The sequence below is a fragment of the Eulemur rufifrons genome, chromosome 29, assembly GCF_041146395.1.
Source record: "Eulemur rufifrons isolate Redbay chromosome 29, OSU_ERuf_1, whole genome shotgun sequence".
NCBI lineage: Eukaryota > Metazoa > Chordata > Mammalia > Primates > Lemuridae > Eulemur > Eulemur rufifrons.
This window is the reverse complement of record NC_091011.1, coordinates 99,224,582-99,242,896: the sequence shown is the minus strand read 5'-3', so window position 1 is coordinate 99,242,896 and position 18,315 is coordinate 99,224,582. Positions and strand designations below refer to the sequence as shown.

The window sequence follows — 18,315 nt, the reverse complement described above, 5'->3', positions numbered from 1 at the left end:
GTTTAATTTGGATGTCGTCCATTCACTTGTAAATGCATAGAAATGCAGAGCTTGTTAACCAGCTATGGAAGGGCTCCTGAAAGGACTCTTTTTCCTCTAAAGAAAACGTATTGCTAATGAGTAACTTTGATTGTGCTCACTGTACTTCAAGGAGCTTGTTTGAAATCTGAAGAACTTAGTTGCTACAAGTAGTAGAGACAAAGTATTTAAAATTTGAATAATTAAAGTAAGACAGAAGAGTTCTATTCAGAAACATTTTGTAGCCTGAGGTTAATTTGACTTTCTACAATATGTCATTGGCTTCAGAATAATAAAGGCTGTTGCCTTATATAGTGACTGAACCTTTTGTAAAATATTCCCATAGACTGACAAAGAGGAATAACTAATAAGAACTGCTGGCTTGTTTTCTTTTTATTATATATTCTATATCTTTAGCCTATTTAAAGGGGAAAATTTATTTCATGTATATATTTATATACACACATATATATATTGATATGACTTCTTTAAAGTCAGTAAATAGTTGAGATATTTAGTATCTAGTTTAAGTGATCATAAACATTAACAGTATTTTCAACTCCTCTTATTTAATATGAAAGAATGAGTGTAGAATACATTGAAAATGAATTACTAGATGTTTTGGATATTTGGCACTTTTTAAATTAAATCTCATCATAGTTAAAGATATTAGAAGTAGATATTATATAAGAGATCTTGAGTAATAATCTGACTTTGAAAATATATTCGGAAGTATTAAATGTGTTGCTTCTTTTTTACTTGACAGGCAAAGCTTTTTGAAATTGGCAACCACAATCAATAATATAAAATGTATTATCTAGGTGTAAAGTAAGTTAAGTGTTCTATAACTTTATATTTGTGCCAAGTACTGTAAATATCTTCTAGAGCCTACAGATATAACTTTAAATATTTGTAGAAAAAGTTTATTATTCTTTTAAAATTGTATATTGAATAGTAAATATCATTGAAAAGTTAGCAGAGTACAATAGGTAACTACAATGTACAGTAATTTCCCAAAATGTTACTAGGTTTTATTGTCTCCTGCTGTTTTCCCAGTATTCTTCCTGATTTCTCATAACAGATCATTGGGAATTGTGTGTCAATCTTGGTCTTAAGCTCCGCTCTGCCTGTGATGTCAAGAACACTGGGTAAGCGTGAAAGAGAAATTTTCACTTAAAATCCATTTTTTTTAAAGATATCTTTACTAAACTCCTTCATTAACTTTCAGTTTCTAAACTTTTTCAAAAAGATCACCTTTGAACTATAATGTTTCTTCCCACGTCATATTATACCTTTACTTTTATACTTCATTTATGTATAGGGCCATACCACGACAAGTACTTTTATCAAATAAAGATCACTTATTTTTTAAGCACTTAAAAACATTCCTTCTCCAAACAATGAACTGACTGGTTTTTTTTTGTTTTTTTTTTTTACTTTCACAAGTTAGGCTTTTGAGTCCTCTTAGTGAGGAAACTATAATTTTTTTAAATGAAAATATTTAATGCTGAAAATGTTAAGCCAATTTTTCTTATATAATTTTTTTTTAAAATTTACAGTTTAGTGTGGTTTAAAAAACTGAAAATTTGTAAACTTATTTTAAGCTGCTTTGTGTCCACCAAATCGTTGAGAGCTGTGCGATCTCTGAGGGCACGCTGATTCAAAGGACACTCTTTAGTCCTTTAGCTTCTACTTGCCTGTCATTCATTCATGTTGTTCTCTTAAGTTTTCAGTTTACAGAGAACTTTGATCATCTTTTACTAGTAAGACAGGTTTCCACTTAATCATTGAAATAGTTGACAAAGTCTTCATTTGGCCTTCAGTCTTTTATACAATGCGATTGTAGACTGTATTCTCAGTTCTTGGCTAAATATTATTTCGGACAAACATTTCCATTAATCAGTTCTGTTGGATTCTCTAGACTTAGGTTTTGATTTGAGGGGTCCGCAAATGATTAGAAAAATTCAATGATTAAGCTTTAGCTGCTTGCTTATAACACAAATTGCTGGTAACTTTGAGTTGCTTTTGCTTTAGCTCTCATATGGTTTCCATTATTTATTAAAGATGCATAGACATCAGGGATGCAGGTGCTGTGCCAAGAAAATATACACTTTGTAATTATCTTCATAATTCCTACAGAGAATCTCATGTTTTGATAGAAAGTGAAATTAAAGTGCAAATGTAACAGGGACTACTGTTCCACAGGCTAATATGAAACTTACTTATTTAACAGTCTTATTTCTTCTGTGTTTGCTTTATAGGGCTTGTTACTGTTCTGACATCTGCTTATCATGTGTGAATCTTAAAAATGCCAAAAATATGCACTTTAGTAATAGGATTTGAAGCTAAATGTTATCATTTGTATTATGATTGTCCATCAAATAGTTTCTGTGATAGTACAGCCACTCTACCATTTTAACATTTATGAAACTCATTTACTGTGTCTGTTATTTAAGATTAATTGATAACTGTTAATATATACTGCTTTTATAGAAGAAAATTACATGCTGAGTATGGTTTTAATACAAAGAAAACAAATTAATGGTAAAATTTACTTTCTAAAGACCTACAAATTAAATTCCAGAGTAGTTTGCCATAGAGATAAATAAAAAGAAAAAAAAAGAAAGATGGAACAATTAAAATGCAGCTAACAAATTCCTGGTCCCAGCTGTCCAAACAGGATTAATGGAGTGCATTAGGGTACAGTGAGTCATGTGGTGCTTTGCAAAATATCAACACGCACTGCATTACATGTTATGCCCAGTGACATTGAATAGATGAAAAGAAATAAATACGTTAAACAGATTCATAGAGGCTTTTCACAGTATTAAAAAAGCAAATTTCTAGACTAAAAGAAAAAGCTTTATTTTAGTATTATGGGAAATGCAAACTAGAGAGTTACTTTGTAATTCCTCTATTAACCCTTTAGAATTGAGTCTTTGATTTTAAGAAGATAAAATATAGAGAATTGTCATGAATATTATCTTAGTGTATAACAGGATTTTGATTTACTAGCTGAAAAGCTTATAAGACTAGAATAGAGGTTGTATTTAAGAACCAAATTCCAAGCTGTGACATTTTTCACTCTTTCTCATTGCCTCTCGCAATGAAATCCTGACCTTGGTGCGGTCTCATTTGCTCCTGTAAGATCACCCGACAACATCCCATCACCTACATTGAAATGAGAAATGTAGTAACAAGAAAATCATAATTTACCTGCATATGTGCAATTTTTCTCTTATTTCAACAGCTTTTTAATGATGAGTATAATTTTAATTGTAAATTGAAAATACATTGAATCTAGTATAAAATAATTAATTTGGTTATATTTTGCTTCAAAAATGAAAATGTTCTATGGGTTTTTTTCTTTCTAAAATTTGCCAACTCCTATTGTTGATGTATCCCAGGCTTTAGGTTTAAGTGCATTGTATGGTATGATATTTATTAAAGAATTCCTTTTAAATAGCTTGTTACATTGGAATATGGAAAATATCATACTAAATGGGAAATCACTACTATGTAAATTTTATAAGCATATCACTTGCTACAGAGAATTAAGTTGTTAGGAAAATTCTGACCATGTATTTTTAGTCAACTGTAATTAATATTGATGATAGTTTTATTGTCCATAGGAAACACTAAGAATCTGTACTTAAAATTTTTTATTAGAACCCTTTAAAGCCCTTTAAAAATAGTGCCATGCCAGGGGACACAATTTTCAGAACATTGTTTTTGCTGCCTGTTTACACTTCAGTTTTAAACAATCCAAAATTTTCTAGGAGTTTGTTGTCCATATTTTTAGTAAACAATTTACTATGTAGTTTAATAGACTCTCAAAGGGATTAGAGGAGGTATTTGTAAACAAAATGAAAATAGAATAGGGTCAAACTATCTATAGATGCCCAAACGTTTTTGTCATAAAATATTTTAAATGTTTCAATGAATTTTGTAAAAGTAGATTTTGTATGATTGCTAATATGCTCTTTATTATGCTTAGTCAAGAAACAACTGAGAGGCTGACATTTTTTGTGTTATTCTTAATTTGAAATTGCCTTTAACCAAAACGCAAAATTTTTCTCAAACGCAAACAACAATCTTTGAAATACTTTTCCTAATTTCTATTTTAAAATTATTTTTGTAGCCATTTTTTCATCCTGGGAGTTCTTTCTGTAACTTGCAAGTTATGTAAGGCCTAAATGCAGATTTAAAAAATATATACATGTGTATGTATATATATTAAATACTTATGGCATTAAAACAAAAACAGTTGTCGTTTGAAATTAATTTGAATTTATTTTCAATATTTTCACGTATTTCTCATCTGGGTCCCATATAGTCTGTTATCTTGCAGGAGAGAAAGTAGATTATTCTCTTTTGTTCCTTGATGAAGGGACCTGGTTTAAAAACTGGTCTTCTTTGGAGAGGTCTTTATTTGGGGTTTTGCAAATATACAATTAACCTTTACCCTGGGCTTTCCCTCTTTACTTTCCATTGTGAAATGGAAATAAATGATGCATTCACAGATGCTTAGCAATGACAAGTGTGAAACAGAAGTATAAATTATAATATATGCCCCTAATTGTGACATCAATAGAATTTCAAACCTCATATTGAAAATTTCTCACCAAAAAATTATATACGACTTATGTTCAGATGTTACAGAAAACAATAAATGAGTGGTACTAATTAACTTTTGGTTGATTACTAATGTTCTTATATCTGAACAATAAATTTGTAAATCTACTTAGGATTTTTAAGAATAAAAATTCTTGAAAGTGTTCTATGTGAAACTGTCCAAACAGTTAAGAGAGCAACTAATAATAACACTTTAAAAACTCATATTCCCAGTGTGTACCTGCTGTGTTTTCCTGGTGCTGCACTTGTTTCAGGGCATGTGATCCTATCTCTGAAAATGTCACATTGCTTACGGATATCTAAACTCAGCCATATGTTGATACATAAATATCTTAAATTTATTTTGTTATAATTATAGGATCATTTAGCTGGAAAGAACCTTAAGAAGTAATTTTTTAAATGTTGTAGTTAAAATAGTACAATTAAAACTAGACAGTGATAGTAAAGGTCTAGTTTATACTAAGAAGAATAAAGACCCCTAACCTAGCTGAGGGTTTTTAATATCATAGTATACATGCACAGTCAACTCTGAGATAGATGAACAGATTATTTGTTGGATTGTTTTTAAATTAATTTTTAATTATATAAGCAAGCACATGAATAAATTGTCCTCATAAGGAATACTAAAATTAGAGATCAGGCTAAAGTTGCTTGTGACCACCATTTTTAATCCCAGTCCCTTCTTCCAAGTTTCCAGAAACCTCTTTGGTTTATGGCTTTTGAAATCTTTTTCTGTGCACATGTGTGTGTGTGTGTTTGTGTTTGTGTATACTCTAGTAAATTTTTAAACTCTCACCTGAGTATTACTTTTTTCCTAATTCTTTTGTTAGCATTCTTGTTCCTTCTGATGACTCTTAACTTGGTGTGCTGCCCAGTGAGAGTTAAAAGAAGAAAAGGTTTTGAAATCATTTCCTCTATCAGAACTCAGTCCTCCAAAATGAATTTCATACCAAAACTCTTAATTGTCTCTTTCTGTACAGGTCATCAGTGATCCTCCTAGCTGCCTAATCCTATGGACTCTGTTTTTATCTTAAGTGCTCTGTGGCATTTACTGTTTGTAATCCCCCCCGCCAAAAAAAAATCTCTTCTTTTTTCATTTCTGGTCACTGCTCCCTCTTTTTTCCCCCTCCTTCTCTGGCCATTCCTTAGCTGTTTCTTTCACTGCTTCTCAACTACCACCCATTCACTTGTCCCCAAATCCAAGCCTCTAGCCCACCTCTCATCCTAAGCTAAAAACGGAGAAATCTAGCTCTGTGCTACGTATGGGTGTCCTACTGCCATCTCACACTGGGCGTTTCTAAAACAGAACGTTTCATATTCTCTCTCTCTCTAGTTTCCCTTTCAGTCTTTGGGACACTTTCTACCCAACAGGCCAAACCAGAAACTTGAGAGTTATGGTAGATGCCTTTGCCTTCTAGCAGCAATACCTAGCAGCAGTACTCAGTATCGTCTTGTTAATATATCTCACATCTACCTCTTCCTTCCTATTGTCCTTTTAAAAAAGTGAAAAGAGTCAGACTTATATAACATCAAAAGCAGAGAACTGAGTATATGATTTTATTTTAATATTCTATTGTGAGAAGAGTGCTCATGAAGTAGATTCTAAGCAGGTGTTTTGCTGTAACTCTTTACTGCGTTATCTGAATAGTTAGAGTTTATAGTATGGTAAGGTTTGTAGTATAGTTTATCACAGTCTACCTTGAAGGGATATTATACCACTTAGTATGAGAACCTTACAGCAGTATACTTCCATTTCTTCCCTACCAGCCTTTGTGTTTTTTTATTTTTATTTTTATTTTTTGAGGCAGGTTCTGACCCTGTTGCCTGGGCTAGAGCGCAGTGGCGTCATCTTAGCTCACTGCAACCTCAAACTCTTGGGCTCAAGTGATCCTCCTGCCTCAGCCTGTGATCTGTTCTGCAGAATGTTCTATGTACACTTGAGAAGAATGTTTATTCAGCTGCTGTTGTGTGGAAAGTTCTGTATGTATCTGTTGGGTCCATTTGTTCTACAGTGTTCAAGTCAGTAGTTTCCTTATTGATTTTCTATATGGATATTCTATCCATTTCTCAAAGTGGGTATTGATATCTCTTAATGTTATTATATTGCTGTCGATTTCTCTGTTAAGATCTGTTAATATTTGTCTTACATATTTAAGTACTTTGATGTTGGGTGTATAAATATATTTATAATTGTTGTATCTTCCTTTTGATTTGAACTTTTAATCATTATATAATGACCCTCTTTGTCTCTTGTGACATTTTTTTTACTGTCTGTTTTGTCTAATGTAACTATTGCTAGCCCTGTTCTTTGTTGGGTACCATTTGCATAAAATATATTTTTCCATCCTTTTACTTTCAACCTATGTATGTTTTTACATATAAAATGTGTCTGTTAGACTGCCCGTTGCAGGATCTTTTTTTTTTAATCTATTCAGCTCCTCTATGCCTTTTGATTAGAAGTTTAATTCATTTACATTTAAAGTAATTATTATTATTTTTTTTTAATTTATAAACGATAGAAATTTATTTCACATGTTCTGGAGGCTGGGAAGTCCAAGATCAAGAGACTGGCATTTGGCAAGGGCCTTCTTGCCCCATCATCCCATGGCGGAAGACAGAAGAGCAAGAGAGTGCATACACACAAGAGAGAAAAGGGGGCCAAACTTGCCCTTTTATAAGGAACTCACCCCTGAGTTCCCATACCCACAATAACATCATTAACATATTGATGAGAGCAGAGCCCTTGTGGCCTAATCGGTTCTTAATGGTCCCACCTCTTAATGCTGCTACAATGGCAATTAAATTTTTTTTTTTATTTCATCTTATTGTTATGGGGGATACAGAATTGCAGGTTACATATGTTGCCCATGTACCGCCTTTCCCCCCAAGTCAGAGCTCCAGGCGTGTAAAGTATTTATTAATAGGTAAGGACATACTATTTCCATTTTGTTTTCTCCTCTATGTTTGAAGTTCTTTTGTTCCTCTCTTTATCTCTTGCCGTCTTCTTTTATTATATGATTATTTCTTGTAGTGGTATGGTTTGATTCTTTTCTCTTTGTCTTTTTTTATATCTACTATATGTTTTGCATTTGTGCTTACCATGACACTTATATCTTGTAGTTATAACTGTTTGTTTTAATTTGATAACAACTTATATTCAATCACATAGAAAAACTATACATATTTACTCCTTCCTCACAACTTCATGTTCTTAAAGTAAGAGTTTACTTCTTTTTTTTTTTACTGTGATTCAGGTAGCAACTTTTCGTGGTTACAGTTATTCTTAGTACTTTTGGAAGGCAGCTATGCTCACCACTATACCACCAACGCTATTCTCAGTACTTTTGTTCTTTGATTTTTATGTTATGGTTACAGGTAATTTGAGCATCACCATTACAGTATCATCTTATTCTGTATTTGACTGTATATTTATTTTTACCAGTGAGATTTATATTTTCATATGCTTTCATGTTTCTGGTTGGCCTCTTTTTGATTCCGTATGAAGAACTCCCTTAAAGATTTCTCATAAGACTGGTCTAATGGTGACAGACTCACTTGGTTTTTGTTTGTCTGGGAAAGAATTTATCTCCTTTTCATTTTTAAGGATAGCTTTGCAGAGTATAGTATCTTCATTATCAGTTTTTTTTCTTTTAGTACTTTGAATACATCATCCCACTTTATCCTGGTCTTCAAAGTTTGTGCTGAGAAATCCACTGATATAGTCTTATAGGTGTTCGTTTGTATGAGATGAGTCACTCTTTTCTTGCTGTTTTCAAAGTCCTCTCTTTATCTTTGATTTTTAAGTTTATTTGTAATTTGTCTCAGTGTAGACCTCTTTTATTTTCAAATGTTTGGGAATCTATGGGCTTCTTGAGTCTGTATGTCTATTTTCCTCCCCAGATTTGGGACATTTTCATTTATTTATTTAAATAAGCTTTCTGTCCCTATCTCTTTCTCTTCTCCTTTTGGGACACTTATAATGCATATATTCGTTTGCCTGATGGTGTCCTATACAGTTATGTAGGCTTTTTTTTTTTTTTTTTACTCTTCTTCATTTCTTTTTCTTTTTTCTTCTCCAACTGCTTAATTTCAAATGACTATCTTCAAGTTCAAGGAATCTTTCTTCTGCTTGATCAAGTCTGCTGTGGGAGCCCTCTGTTGAATTTTTTAGTTTAGTCATTGTATTTAGCTCCAGAATTTCTTTTGATTCTTTTAAAATTTTTATCTCTTCGTAGCACTTCTCATTTTGTTCTTGTGTTCTTTGTCAGATTTTGTTAAATTGTTTATGTGTGATTTCTTGTAGTTTGATGAACTTCTTTAAAGTAATTATTTTGAATTCTTTGTCAGGCAGCATGTGGATCTCTATTTCTTTGGTGGGGGGGTTATTGGATATTTATTATGTTCCCTTCATGGTGTCATGTATCCCTGATTTTTCCTGTTTTTTGCATTCTTTTGTTGGCATCTGTGCATTTGAGAAAGCAAGAAGCAGTCTTCTCTTCTAGACTTTATGGACTATCTTAGTAATGAAAGACCTTCACCTGCAGGGTTGGGGGGGCATGGGTTACTGACTTGGGGGTCCTGCGGGAGCATGATGTTGCACCAGGTATAGTGGCATGCAGAGTGCCAAGTGTGAGGGTGTGTGGGTCCAGGGATTGGGACCAGTGGTGTGTGGCTCAGGCAGCTGTGTTTCTCAGTGATGAAATCTGCAAGAGGGGCCTTTGTGCCTGTAAGGGCTGTTGGGGTCTTCAGTGTACCTCTGAGTTCAGCAGCAAGCACACTTGAGTAGGTAGGGGTTCAGGGCCAGCCATGGGTGTGTTCACACACAGCACTGGAGGCTAGCTTTGTGGGCTAGGGCTGGCCAGCAGCAGATGTGCTGCAGTGAGAGTCAAGGCCTATGGCGGGATCCAAGGCTAATTCTGAACATGCACACTGGTCCTGCTAGGTCTTGGCACTGGAATGCCTTCACTGGTGATGGTTGGAGCAGGTCCAGCCGTGGGGGGCAGTGGTGCCTTAGTCAGCTGGGCCCACATGGGCAAAAATTGTGGGACCATTGGTGCCAAAAGCATTTGCAGTGACTACAGTGGCTGTTGGTTTCCTCAGAGGCAAAATCTGTCTTGGTCTTCCTTGTAGCAGGCTGCTGGTGACTGCAGTGGTAGCACCACTTACCTGATATTGGTAGCCTCCGTCCTTCTTCTTAGTTTCTAGTTATCTCCAGATGTCTCAGCTATGTCAATCTTCCCAGAGATCTGGGTGGGGTGAAACTAAAGTAGGACAAAAACCAGTCAGGCAGAATTTTAGCAAAGTTATTGTTTAAAGTTTCTTGCTGTCCAGCCTTTATAGAATATTTTCAGAATTGAAGAACTGTATGTTGGCAAGAGTAATCCTTTAGTCAGTCAATGTCAGTTAGATTTTTATAAATACTAAATTAAATTTGAAACAACAATGTCTTTAGTACTAGTCCTTATGAGCTAATATTTTGTCTAGTTCCTCAGTGCACTGTAGCAATAGTATCCTGGATTGCTGTTTATGAAGTCAACCTGAAATGTCCTGGGAACCAAAACACGTAGTGATAGAGGCTGTTTTTTGTCTCATGTCTGGGTGTTTCATATTTGGTCTTGACCCTGACTCTCAAGATACCAATTTGAGTGCACAAAGAAGGTCTAGTGAAAACACTATCCCATTGTTCGTAACATACTTTTCATTTCTATTGTGATAATGCATTTGGCCTCCTGCCTTCATGCTCGTCATGTAGTAGTGCTGTCACACCACAGGATCTAGGTCATGTTCAGGGGTGGTTGAATCACCACATGCCATATACCAATGGTTTTCAAAGTGGAATTTGTGCGCTCCCATGGATTCACAAAATCATCAGACTGTGTGAAGAAAATATTAGAATTTGTATTTATATTTATTGTTATAATCATTAACATCTTTGTTTTGTCTGTGTATAATGTATATATCAGTAGATAGTACATACATAGTTTATAAATAAATACATGTATATTGGACATACGTGCTCAAATTTTGTTTTTACTAATGGTGGTATATGAACAAAAAATTTGTGGAGTAGGTAAGACTCTTATGGAGAATTGGGCAAAGAGTTTTATGCTAGGATCTATCAGTTCCTCCATAAATGAGCTTCGTGGTATGCAAGATTGTGTGTGTGTTTACATATGAGTGTGTTTCTTGTGAGAAGATCCATAGCTCTCACCAGATTCTCAAATGAGTCTTTGGCCCCAAAGATCAAATAAACAATTTCTCTGGGATCTCTGGGCTGAAACCACTGAAGCTTGGTTTGGTAGGACTATATCTTATTTACAGATAACTTTCTAGGTTAAACGGTATCTTCTCTGAAAAATAAGATGTGTAATTAGATATGTATTCCTTTTAACAAAATGAAGTTATGTAAGACTTTAACTGAGGAACTGCAGTCCTGATTGTTGTCATCACCTCATGGCAATGCATGGCATGTGCTGCGTGATCTCCTGATAGCTGGGTTTTAGCCTTTTTACAAAGGTGTTTTATTGTATGTTTTCATTAATCTTCTGTCTTTTAAAAATATTTTGGTATATTGTAGTCTTTCAAATTCAAACACATTGGCCCTGGGTAGAAGTGAGTACAGAAGAGCTACTTTAGAATCCCCTGTTTTTGTTATACTGTTTCTGTATGAAGATTTTTCTGCTGTCTCTATAAGCTGTTGTAGAGGCCATCTGTAGTAGATGGCGGAATTGCTTTGGAGTGGGGATGACAGTTAAATTCAAAAGTCAATTGATAATGTGAAATTGAGTTTAGTTAGAGTTATTCTTGAAATCACCCATAAGATCCTTAAATCACCCATAAAATGAGTTACATAACTTTGTTTATACAGTCCTATAGGCGGTTGTTATTATTTCTTCTAACTCTTTGTGGTTTAAATTTTATATGACCCTCAAGTGGCCCTTCAGTTTCTTCTCTGAAGAATGTTGATGATCCCGTTGTCTCCTGACTGACCACCTGAATGATGTGACTTACTTATCTCTCAGTGTCAGAAAATCCTACCGTTCATTTGTTTTTTCCAATAAGTATTGGACCTGGGACACATATTCATTAAATAGAATGACTATTTAAGCTATTTTTTAAATAAGACATTTAAAAATGTGTGTAGGTGAATTTAAGTAACTTAAATGCATAGATAATACCATCCCACTGCATTTCCAGCTTTGTCCTTTTACTCTACAAGCCTATTGTATTAAAATCAAATTATCATTTTTTAATGGAAGGAAATTATCCTATTTATTTATTCACTTATGTAACAAATACTAAGTATATGTAAGGCATTATTCTGGGCATTGGGATTATAGAAGTGAAACAGACAAAGTTCTAGTGGGGAAAACAGGCAATAAATAAGCCAGGTAATATGTACTATGAAGAATCATAATTAGAATAGAGGACCATGGAGGGTCCAGCTGTTCTAAGTAGAGGAATCAGAGGTTTCATCTCCAAGGAGGTTACATTTAAGCAGAGACCTGAATGAAGAAAGGGGAAGGAGAGGCAGTTCCCCAGAGGGGCAGCTGTGGGGAGGTGTGAGGATTTGCTCAGACGTCTTTTTTCATCAGGGCTCTTGTATCCTGTTATTGGTTCTAGCCATCCCATCTCATCAGAGCATGCATTCGCCCATCCTTTCCGTGTGAGCAACACAATAGGTTCATTTCTAATATAAGCCCAAATTCTGTCGAATGACAAGGGGCATTTCATTCTGACCTCTTGCTCATCACTTACAAGTGACTGTGGCATGTGTGGGAAGTAGGTTAGGGCTGGGTTGAGGTTGTCCCACTATATAACAGTTCTATATTTTAAACTAGGATTCATTCATTAGAGCATCTCACATAACAGAAATGAGAAAGTCCATGAAATTTGATCTGATTTGTATTTTATTTTGTAAAATATTTTGCAAAATATTTTACGTGATTTTATTAAGGGCTGTTTTATTTATTTTTAACAGGAATCACTAGATTTGATCTACTTGGAGACTTTGGAAGGTTTAATTGGCTGGGAAATTTCTATATTGTATTATCCTACAATTTGCTTTTTGCTATTGTGACAACATTGTGTCTGGTCAGAAAATTCACCTCTGCCGTACGAGAAGAACTTTTCAAGGCCCTAGGTAATCCTAAATTTCATGGGTATTTTTTTCTCTTTCTACTAATTAATAATTTTGACATTTGAGTTAATTTTAAATCTTAAGCTATTTAGTTTTTCAAATGTGTAAAACCTTTGAGGTCAAATTCTTGATCCACTACTAAGTGATTATGATTTTCGCTTCATTAAGCCTCAGCTTCCTTACTCATCTGTAAAATAGTGACAATATCTTCTTCCTTTTATGATTATTATCAATATTAACTGCAATAATTTTTGTAGTGCCTCAGCATAGTACCTGGCACATCATAAGAACTCAGTATACATTAGCTCCTTTACCGTTATGTGGGTGGTGGTCATGGTGGTGGTGAGGGTGGTACTATGTTAAAGGCTTATTTTTTGGTAATGATTCCTTTTAGTTAAAGCTTCTTTTGAGGCTGGATTTTACAAGTATCAGGCTGTAATTCCTTTCAGTAAGCCAAATAATAATTCAGGATAAAAAATGTTAGCATTTCTGGCATTGATAAGAGAGAGGGCATTTTTTATCATGTATTCCATGAGTCACATGCATTGTAACACTATTAAAAACTGGCAGGTTTATATACAGAGTACTAATATAATCTATGAATATATTTTTTATGCTTATCTCTACATTAGCACTAAACATATTTCAAGTTTTATACTTTAAGAAACCAGGACAGTATAAAGTATCTTGGGTTTGGGGTGTATCATTTTATGATACAAGAAGGGAAGAGCTGTGACTTATTGTAGAAAATTATATAGAAAATCCTGACGTTAGCTCATTTACCAGAGTTGACATCATTTGAGTGCTATGTGCCATATTCCTTGTTGCTTTTAGTTATTGCAAAAGGCTACTTATTGATTGATTTGTTAAGGTGCAATTTTCAGATAACAAACTATGTGAGCAGCAGTAAAGCTCCTCACCTCACCAAGCTTTCCAACTTTAATGTGGAAAGGGTGACCTTTGGTAGGAGGAAAGATTGCGGATCATCTATCCATGTGTATTTTACTTTGAATATGCCCTGTAAGGAGGTAGCTGATGAAATACTGTCCTGAAAGGAAAAAGTTACATCTCATTTCAGCTGGAGCACCAGATAATCTGTAGATTTGAATGCTTAGATTTCATAAAGCTGGCTAAATTTAAAACTGCCAGGTGAAATGAGGGGCAAACAGTCCTTTCAGTCAATTGTCTAGAGTCAAAACTTAATTTTTAAGCCTGTTGTAATATCAACAAGATTAGTTAGGCATAATCTCAGATAAATTCCCACTTAAATGAGATGGTTGCAAATGAATTGTGGTAAGTTTATTGTTTGAGTTAGGTATTCTGGATATCATTTTGCTACATAGTAAAATATAACTTAACTGGAGGTAAAATGTCTTAAATGTATCAGTTCTTTGACCATAAGAGACAGTGGAATTATCAAGAGTTGTGTAAAACTATATTCTAATAGATTTAATTTTTTTCCCCAAATGTTTTTTATTATTCTTAGGGGTGTGCTAAGGGAGCAATTTTTACCTAGAAAAAGATTCTCATTAAGTATATGTAATGTTTGAATGAGCTGAGATCTTAAGTTTGATTTTACTGAGAGTTATCATTTGATTATAAGATGTAACTATCTTGTTTCTTTTTTTTCCCCTTTTTTGTAGGCTTTTTTCCCTTTGCTACTGTATCCATTGATAATAATAGTATCCATCTCAGAGAATATCTGACACCTAATAAACACTCAAAATTTAGGTCTGATGGTAATGGAGGTGATTGTTTCTGGAGTTGTCTGCAGAAGAGAGACATTGTAATTTTTCAGAATATACCTATGTTTTAGTAGTGAACCAAATCATCTATCTTAAAAGTGTGATTCCATTCTGGTTCAGTCAATGAATTCCTCATTGATCCTCTCTTCCCTCAGTCCCTTTCTGACAAGCTTTGTTTTAGCACACTTCCCACCTCCAATAGCTGTAGGTTCCTGTTGTCACTCAGTGGTTTGGCCATTCCTGGGACCAGAACCATCTTTCGTGTTGAATTGATTTATTTTTTCTTTCCCATTCAAACATCATAGAGAGGCTCAATTTTGCCATTTATTTCACTAAGATATGCAGGTGACAGAAATGTTAAAATTTGGAGTGCTATGTTGGCTTAAGAGTGATATAAAACTGCCTAATAGGTAGATTATCACCTGGAATTTTAGGGGAAAAATCTTTTCAAAGTAAGTGTTTGAGGTTTTAGGAAGGTCTGAGCCTTATGAAAATTATTTTTTCAAAATGTTTCCTGTAGATGTGCTGCTTATGTACAGTCACGTGCTACATAACAATCTTTTGTCAGTGGTGACCTGCAGTGGTCCTGTGAGGTTATAATGGAGCTGAAACATTCCTGTTGCCTAGTGACGTCATAGCCACTGTGACATCATAGTGCAGTGCATTACCTTTTCCATGTTTACCTATGCTCAGACACCCAAATACTTACCACTGTGTTACGGTTGTCTGTAGTATTCGGTACCGCAGCATGCTGTACAGGGCTGTAGCCTGGGAGCAGTGGGCTATACCCTCCAGCCTGGTGGGGTACTCTGGGTTCCTATGGTATAGTGTGTTACGGTATGGTAGGCTATGCCATCCAGGTTTGTGTAAGTACACTCTATCATGTTTGTACGACAAAATTGCCTAATGACAAATTTCTCAGAATGTGTCCCCATCGTTCCTCAATACGACTGTATCCTGACGTGTCATTGTATTTCATTTTTATTAAATGCTTGAAGCTTTAGTGCCGCATGAACTCTTAAATTTTCTTCTACCTTTTCTTCCTGTGAGGGTACAATATTGTTCTATATTATCAGGTATGTTACATAAATAGTTGCTATGTGATACGGAGGGAAATGTGAATTTAAAAGATACCTCGAAATACCTTTGAATAGTGAAATATTATTTGTGATCAATTTGTTCTTTTGTCATTTTTTTCTATTTGTTTTGGTAATTTTTTCATTTTTCTCTTTTTAATTACATATTAATATTTTGGTGTGTCTTTTCCTACATTTTCCTGCATGTGCATATGTACGTGTGTATTTTAAAACAAAAATGGGAACATATCTGTCTCAGGTGAGGTTCCCTGGGAAGCGTCCTTTAGATGGGAATAAGCTTGCCCGAAGGAGGTCTATTTAGAGGGGTTGGGGAAGGGAAAGGGAAGGACTGTGCAGATGGAGGAATTGCACTCGGTGCACTTACACCAGCAGCCTCCGCTGGCCCCGGGGGATGTTATGACTACAGATGACCCTTCAGAGCTCCACTGAACTGAGGAGAAGGGAACAGGCCTTTGGGCACGTGTCTGTCCGTCATCGTCATCGGAGGCAGGCTGTCCTGGAAGGGGGCATTTCTGCTGCGCAGCCGTCTTCCACTCAGGCCCTCCCCAGGGAGCTTGCCAGTGGGAGGAAGAAATCCTCCATTCGTCAGGAGGCTCTGGGTAGCACATCGCAGCTTCTACGATGCAACTTTACATTCTGCTTTGTAAATCTCTTCTTCCGCTATGGCAGCCCTTTGCCCAGCCACTCAACAATACGTCATTTCTCACCGTTTTCTTGATTTTTCTGCAGGGCTTCACAAACTTCACTTATCAAATACTTCAAGGGATTCAGAAACAACCAAGCCTTCTGTAAATGGGCATCAGAAAGCACTGTGAGACACACAGCTGGTACACTCTGCAATCAAGAGACCCGAGAACTCCAAACTCATGACATTCCTGTCAGACGTAGAAGCATTTTCAGACTGACCTTGGCTCATGTTTAGGACCTAGGCCTATCGGTGTTAATTTTTTTCCATAATCTACTAAGAACTTGGCTAGTGCTGATCTTATTTTATAAAATTTAACTTTCTGATCAATCCTGTAGTTTCCAGTTTAGTGCAGATTCCTTAGAGATGTATAGAACAGCACGTTCTTTGTAGACGCATTCATTCACATCAGTAAATAGAACCATCCATATGAAAAATTTTTTTCAACTGATATGAAAATGTTAGAAAAGGCAAACTTTAGGACTTTCTAAAGCTTCACTTAAATCCCATTATATATTTTATTCAGAATGTAGAAGCCTACCTGAAAGGCATCCTTGGTACTATGTGAAGGTTTTTCAGAAAATGCAGTTTTCAAATGCAGTAGAAACTGCTTCTAGATGTTATTATTGCAGTGGGTGCATTGAAACTTAATGGTTGCAAATTATATTTTTTATTTTTTTTTTAAAAAAAACCAAAAGCATAGTTTCTGATTTATGTTATAGAATGATATTGATTAGACTTTGAGCCCAGGGAAAAGCACTAAATTCTTTTAAACCTTGAGCCTTGGTAGAAAACCCCGTAGAATATCTTCTATTGTACAGTATAATAAGCTATGGTAGGAAGTATTATGTAATCATAGTTTAAGGACAGTTTATGTATATAGAATTCCGTATTACCTCTCATAACATAGTTGCCAGTGTTGAATACACTTGTAACTTAGATTTTGCCTTATAGGCTATATGTATGCTCAGTTTTTTTAAAGCGTTTTTTTCAAAGATCACTTAATTCTCTGTGCTTCTGTGATGCTTATGAAAAATATTAGTGCTGAGTGGTAGAAAACTCTTCCTCCCTTGTATTCTTTAGGTTTTGGTTACTTTTGTATATGCCATTTCAACCCTCTGACTTATAAAAGTTACCAGTTTAACCCTCAGAACTCACAGCATCAGCATTCATGATGGAAGAATAGTTTTGCAGTATAACATGATCTGATAATCATTCAGTTGTTAAATTGTAAATAATTGTTGGGATGGTTACTTGGCTTTAAGTCCACCGAATAAAAACTATGAACATCCACTCTGTGTTACCATCCACTAGGGTAGAATACTGAAAATTGTGCGTGCAAAGATGTAAGATGGGTCCATCTGCACATAATTCATATGCGTAAATGTGCATGTCCACATGCACTGTGTGTAGGCAATAGATCGTCTGTGCTCAGACAGAAGTAGACAACATTCTTTCTCAAATTGTTGAATTTAAAGTTTTTTTGGAGAAATTTATGAAAAACTATTTGACATCAAAAATTTTCACTTAGAACCAAAATAATAAGAAAATTTGACCTGTATATTTATAAATTTCACTGAGTATACTTTGCCTTTATTTATACCTCTGCATTTCCCTGTGAGCTTTACATCTTTTAAAAATGCAGCTTGGTTTTAAAATAAAAGAACATTCATTTTGGGATTCTATGCAACACTCAGTGAACAGTGACAACCAATCTAGTATCAATGAATTTCTAAACATAGGATCTCCATATCTAGAAAATCAATATGTCAGCTGCTTTCTGTTAATAACTTCACTATTAATTATACTTATGTAAGCATCAATTGCAAGTTTTTATTTTTAGTGAAACTTGGAATCTGTACTTTCAGCAGACCAAGTCCAGGGAGAACAGAAAGAATGCATATTAATACCGCTTTTAACTTACACCATTTTCAGGGCACATCCAAAGAAAGAGTTTCTAGGTATTTGTAAAACATCTGAAAATTTTTTAGCAAA

At 34.8% G+C, this 18,315-nt stretch overlaps 1 protein-coding gene across 2 annotated transcripts in view; it reads left to right on the top strand.

The window, feature by feature from the left end:
* The window catches only part of LMBR1 (limb development membrane protein 1), a 142,436-nt gene extending 125,504 nt beyond the window's left edge, over positions 1-16,932 (top strand). The window contains exons 15-17 of one of the 2 annotated variants that reach the window (XM_069461721.1): positions 1,100-1,166; positions 12,635-12,796; positions 16,365-16,932. In XM_069461721.1, coding sequence (XP_069317822.1) covers positions 1,100-1,166; positions 12,635-12,796; positions 16,365-16,450 — 315 coding nt within the window. In that variant the 3' untranslated portion in view covers positions 16,451-16,932. The remainder of the gene's footprint in view (positions 1-1,099; positions 1,167-12,634; positions 12,797-16,364) is intronic. The other variant, XM_069461722.1, reaches the window with a different exon arrangement.
* Positions 16,933-18,315: the final 1,383 nt, after the last annotated feature.